This window comes from Cupressus sempervirens, chromosome 2 (genome assembly GCF_028749045.1).
Source record: "Cupressus sempervirens isolate cs-2001-9-10 chromosome 2, ASM2874904v1, whole genome shotgun sequence".
Lineage (NCBI taxonomy): Eukaryota > Viridiplantae > Streptophyta > Pinopsida > Cupressales > Cupressaceae > Cupressus > Cupressus sempervirens.
This window is the reverse complement of record NC_143119.1, coordinates 423,065,195-423,071,194: the sequence shown is the minus strand read 5'-3', so window position 1 is coordinate 423,071,194 and position 6,000 is coordinate 423,065,195. Positions and strand designations below refer to the sequence as shown.

At 36.1% G+C, this 6,000-nt stretch overlaps 1 protein-coding gene across 1 annotated transcript in view; it reads left to right on the top strand.

Moving 5' to 3' along the window:
- Positions 1-774: 774 nt before the first annotated feature.
- Positions 775-6,000, top strand: part of PDS3 (phytoene desaturase 3) — a 206,270-nt gene continuing 201,044 nt past the window's right edge. Inside the window, exons 1-3 of the mRNA XM_089813998.1 lie at positions 775-1,570; positions 4,463-4,595; positions 5,351-5,439. Of these exons, the coding sequence (XP_089670124.1) occupies positions 1,385-1,570; positions 4,463-4,595; positions 5,351-5,439 (408 nt within the window). The 5' untranslated portion in view covers positions 775-1,384. The remainder of the gene's footprint in view (positions 1,571-4,462; positions 4,596-5,350; positions 5,440-6,000) is intronic.

Genomic DNA, 6,000 nt, shown 5'->3' with positions numbered 1-6,000 from the left:
ACCTACATTTGTCCACCCATTTCCCATTCTCAAACAACAATTGTGACCTATATATGGGACTAGATTTCTGATCTACCCTAAAAAATGTCACTGTAGGCTTGCTATCTATTATTGATTTTTGCATGAAAATTATTAATTGGTATCTCACAGTCAAACTTCTTCTCCCTATCTTTCAATAGTCTACATTCTTTTCAATGCTTCTTGCCTCTCCCCTTTTTTTTGTGTTCCACCATTGCTTCTATGTTCCTCGTCCCATTGGTCCTTGTTCCTTTGCCCTGCTCCTCTACTACACTACTTCTCATGTGATCTAAATATTTTTGAAGGCTTCAAAATATTTCAATATATATGTTATATGCTAATATTAATATGAAATGATAATCACTAATATATATTAACAAGTTTATAAATATATATTAAATAAATTTAATAAGTAAATAAATTCATATTCTATTATAGATTGAAGACAAATTTATAATATAAAATTTTAAAAACTATATTATTTTATGATTTATTATTAAGTTAAAGTGTCATATTAACATTAAAATAAATAATAATTTCAATTATAGAATTTAAAAAAAATTCAAATTGAACCTTTAGTTTATTCGTGAAGTTGAATGGCTCCCACAAGAAATCAAGTCATTCTCGTACCTAGATGCCCCTCAAGCTTCAACATGAAGAGGTACAATTACAGCCGTCAAATTCGAGGAAGCTTTATAGCAATTACGCTCAAATCCTTACACATTCTGTATTTTGACATCCCCGGGCATAGATGGGATATTCCATTCCCTTTTTCTTGAGGGCAGAGGCCATAAAAGACGAAGCACTATTTTTCAAAAGGGGAAATAACGTGCAATTCGATAATGGAGTGGCTTTCGTTTGGTTTGGTCACTCATGTGGCGACACATACGTTGCTACAGGCAATACCACTCACTCCAAATCAATTTTATGTTTGTGTTGTCGACTAGCACAGCCGGTGATGCTAGCTGCTCCTAATGCAGATTCGATAAGATTAAACAAGCACAATTTACTCCCAGACGTCGCCTTGATTCATTGGTACGAATCTTAGGCCTTGCCCATGAATTTTTACAAATCCAAGCAAAAACAAAATGAATTGAAGCCTGAAATTTCAAATTATTCTTCACTGTTGGGGGCTTCGATTCCGTTAAAATTGCTTGAAGTTCCGTGATTAATCCTGGTAGAATATCCCGGGGCCGACTTATATAGAGTTTTTGCTGAAGGAAGTCCTCGTCTGCTCTCTGACAATTTCTCTTAAGATTAGCAGCGGCAGATTGGCCAGGAGGAGCAGGACTATGTGGCTTTACATTTATTAGCAGAGTATTGAATCGGTAATCTCAGTGTTAGGTTTGGGCAGATTGGAGGAAAAATGCAAGGGGTTGGCCTTTCATCAATTTCGAAGTCCCGTAGTGGAACATTTTGTGTGTCAGCTTTCAACTGCAGAAGTCAAGAACCATTTGAGATCGGGAGAAGTAATTATTTGGGCCGACCTGTTCGGGTTTTGTGTTTCAAGAAAAGAATAAATGCCAGCAGAAAATTTGTAGCTCCTTTACAGGTGCTGACAGCATAAAAATATCTTTGAGTGAAATATTCTGTTTTTTCGGGGAAAGAGTAGTTAGTTATAATAATCCTTTTGAACTGTAATGTAGGTTGCGTTATAAGACAGTCAACCGTTTTCTTTAAATGCTTGTGGAAAATTTAGTTTACATGCTCGTTATAGATTGAGAACAAAATACTTCAGAAATTTCAGTCCGTTGAAGATGGTATTTATTACTTTATAGGTAATTAGGATTGATTACACTCCCGATTGTGAAACTCATAACTTTTTTCCTTCAACAATTCCAATGGTTTTTTCGCTGGTTACAGCTCGGAGATGGTCTTATTTGCGTTAAGTTGCACCGCATTTACAATTTTCATTTATTTTTGATTTGAGTAATCAGCATGACGTATGAGTGAGCTTAGTTCAAATTTATCTTAGGTCGCCCAAATTGTTTGGAAATATATTGAATACATAGTTCGAATATCTATGCATTACCATAGATTTTGAAAACATAACTTGTATGATTTTTAATTGTAAGCACAACGAAATAGATTTCTTTGCGAGAAATAGTTCAACTGTTGAATCGTAGTTTGCTTTCTGATTGCGAAGAATGAACTCTAAATTGAAGAGACCTACAACGGCTGAGAGTAGTATTACACTGATAATAACCAAAATCTGTCAAATAAACAGAAAACAATGTTATTGTTCAAGAAGGAAAGAACTATAAGCAAAACTAGATGTTTTTCGTGTTTAGGCCAAACAGATGATATGATTTGCTGTGCGTTCTCATATCTTCCATATTTTCTTAATGTACTATAGACGTTAGGGGTAGGTGAGCAGTCTGTAATGGCTAACTGCTAACTGCCTAGTGGTTTCTTACTTGCAGGTCTTCATAATAGATTCTTTAGTTTGGCTTTTAAGTGACATTACGATACGAGTGTACTTACCTCTAGTAGAATTCAAACACGTCCATAGTTACTACATGATTAAATATCATTCTTGGACACTAGCTAAAATCTGTCATATAATACCTATAAATGCGAACTGTAACCTGAAGTAACTGTTTAAATTGTGTTTGGTGGCAGCATTTTTTATTCCTTAAATCCTTACAGTAAAGTGACATAGCGAATCAATAGATGCAAATATCTGTATATTTTTAATTTTTTCTATTAGTCTGTCTTACTCAGTGTTCCATGGGGTTTTTGGGATGGGTACGCCTCTAGGATGCAGGGACTGGGGAAATGTCCCCCTGCTGTGCCACCGCCATCACCTGTAGATGGGTCCCTTATTGCGGTCCTGAAGATGAATGTGTCATCAGGGTCCATTTACTCAGGGTTTTGTGGTTAAACCAAGTCTTCATTGATTGAGTGTGAGGATTAGGAAGAGTGTTAGCAAAAGCAAGAGCAAGTGCAAATCTTCATGGATGTTGATAAAATTGTGCAGCCTTGATCATTCAGACTAGTCAGGTTCTTCAGCATCACTATTATTTTTTTGAAGAATGAAGATTTGGTGAGAAATAATAAGGATGGTGTGCAGAAAACATAGTGATAAAATTGTGCAAATGGCATGTGCTGCCCTGGGGCCTCCACCCCTAGATTGCCACCCACTACCATCCTGTCATTGACCCTCACCATCCACAAATCTTGGTCCCTTGGAATGATTATCCTCAGGACCCATCACCACATCCTCCAATCCTGAGACTCTATGGAAGATAGGTTTCTTTGTAACTTGAAGTGACTGCCCACACTTTAAAGTGCACGAGCTAGGCTGCTGCACTTTATATTGCTCACAGGCTTACGATACATGGACACAGAATAGTAGTAGAGATAAATATCTTTTAATTTTTCAGTTCCTTTACTAATTTGTTTTTCTTTTACCTCTGTTAGAGCCACTCTTCTTCTATACGTACACCATAGTGCCATGGATATGGCATATATTTTATTTTATTATGCTATCAAAGTGACTTGCTCCTTGTCATTAAAATGTGTCCAACTTATCTCTACATTAAAACCAGGTAATTCACATGATTGCTTTCCGGAGAGTTTCTCATTTGGAAGGAAAAGGCTCTTGGGCATTGGTCTTTATACAGTGCTTTACTGTGTAACCTCAATTAGTTTTCATTTGCAATTTCAAAGAAAATAATAATTTCTACAAAAAGAGGAATTCCATTGCCAAGCTTTCTAGTTCTTTGATTTCCTAATTCACAATCATGCATCCATTTCGTCATTAACATAAGATTTCATACCACTGTTTTATATGTCAAATAAAGTGGTGTTGATGGTTATTTATTGGCTCTTTGGCCCTACTCTTAAAGATACTTTACCGTTGCAACTTGCGATTCAACTTGACTCAAATAACCATGAGTATCTTATCTGCTGTTATGAATTCAGTGCCATTTGTTGCAATGATTTTTTTCCCTTGACCTTTCCATTGACAGGCCATGTTTCATGGTGTAGATGAGTGCTTAAATGAGATGCAACATTGAGTCATATATAATGAATGTTTAATAATTTTATAATCATTGTTATGTTAGCATTGGAGAGCAGTTTCTCCGACTTCAAGTCTTTCTATACAGGGCACATTTTGATTATAACCCCTCCCTGTTTTCATCTCCTCATCTAGGTTTTTGCTCTTAATGTTTTAGAGAGAGGGAGGGGGAAAAAGGGAAGGTGGGGAGAGGGGAAATGTGGGAAGCCGGGAGGGGGCAAGTGAGGGAGGGAAGGAGAAAGGGAGAGAGAATCTAGGTCACCTGCTGAAATTTATTTCCAGCACTTGATAATTAGAAATCCATCTTATATTTGTTCAGATGTGTTTGTGTGGTCTGATGCTTGAATTCATGTTCTAAACTTGTCTTCTTATTGTTATAACTAGCAAATCTGAACTTCTTGGATTCAATGTATGATGTAGGTTACATGCAAGGACTACCCAAGGCCAGATATTGACAATACAATCAATTTTTTGGAAGCTTCTGCCTTATCTTCTTTGTTCAGGAGTTCGCCACGTCCTAATAGACCACTAGAGGTTGTGATAGCAGGAACAGGTATGTTTCTCAAAATGTGAAAATTGAGTAGTTCCCATGAAAACATGCTTCCCATGTTTTTCCTTCTGTACCACCTAAATGATTGAAAGTTTTCTATCTGACTTATTTACGTCATTAACTTGTAAACTTTAAAAGTGTCTTCTAACAAGTCGCTAGTAATCATGTCTACATGTGCTGGAAAATCAATTTACCCCAGTGCATATCTTATTTTCTCATACTTGGTTTAGCAGTATTTATCCTGTTCTTACTTCACCCTCCAGCTTTTGATGAGACAAAAGAGCTGATTTTCTAGCTAAGGTTTCATTCAGATAGATGCCTATTTGCTCATTTTCACCTGGGAACCCTGACATCTTTAGTATTATCTCCAGTAGGAAAGCTTAATTTTTGGCCTTGTTTAGTGGATTATTCTAGGATAGCTTAAAATCCATAGGGTGGCTGCATGAAACAAGTCTGTAATCTCTAGGCATTGGAACTGGTGATGCTCAGCTATGTTCTAAATATCAGTGCCGAACAGAGAGCATCATTATGGAAAGTCTTATAGGTGTTGGAATATTTGCAGAAGTAGCTGTAAAGATTTTTCAGTTTTGGTAGATTATTTTTTCATACAAGTGCCATAAAAATAATATTCTGGCCTATTCATGGCAAAACTATCCTGTTGACAACTTGTAAATTGTTTGGAAAACCCAATCATATTTTCTTCAGTACAAATTGAATGCAATCTTTAGAAGTTGTGACTTCCGCTCTGTTTTGTATAGGTTTGGCTGGTTTGTCAACTGCAAAATACTTGGCTGATGCTGGTCACAAGCCTATACTATTGGAAGCAAGAGATGTTCTTGGTGGAAAGGTACAGTTGCTGTCTACGCTTCTTTATTCTTTACCATGACATTGACTATTGCTTTTGTTGTTACCTCTGCTGCGAATTTCTTCGTATCTTTTTCTGCCATCTCAATTACTGCCAAGCCCTAAAGGCCTTTTACCTTACTTCTTCCTTTCTGCTGGAATCCTCCACTGGAGAGGAAATTGAACTGTTTGTTGCTTTTTTTTTCGTAATGAGCTTCTTTAGTGTTTGTGTTTTCATTATGTGGTGTTGCTGACGTTAGCATTAGAACTGTGAATAACGAGGTGATAAATCTGAAAAATCCTGTTCTTTACACTTGGAGGTCAAAATAGATAATCACACAGATCATGATGGAAGGATTTGAATTATTGAATTTTGATATCGTAAATACAGACATACTTATAATAGCTAAATATCATTATGATGATAGGACTGATGTCAGGATGCTGAGAAATATATTTAATCAAAAGCAATCTTTCTTATTCTAATTTCTAACGAATTATAGGCATTTTTGACATGCACTTTCACATGGAACTACATAATTTAATTTTGAGATTTTCACTTTTG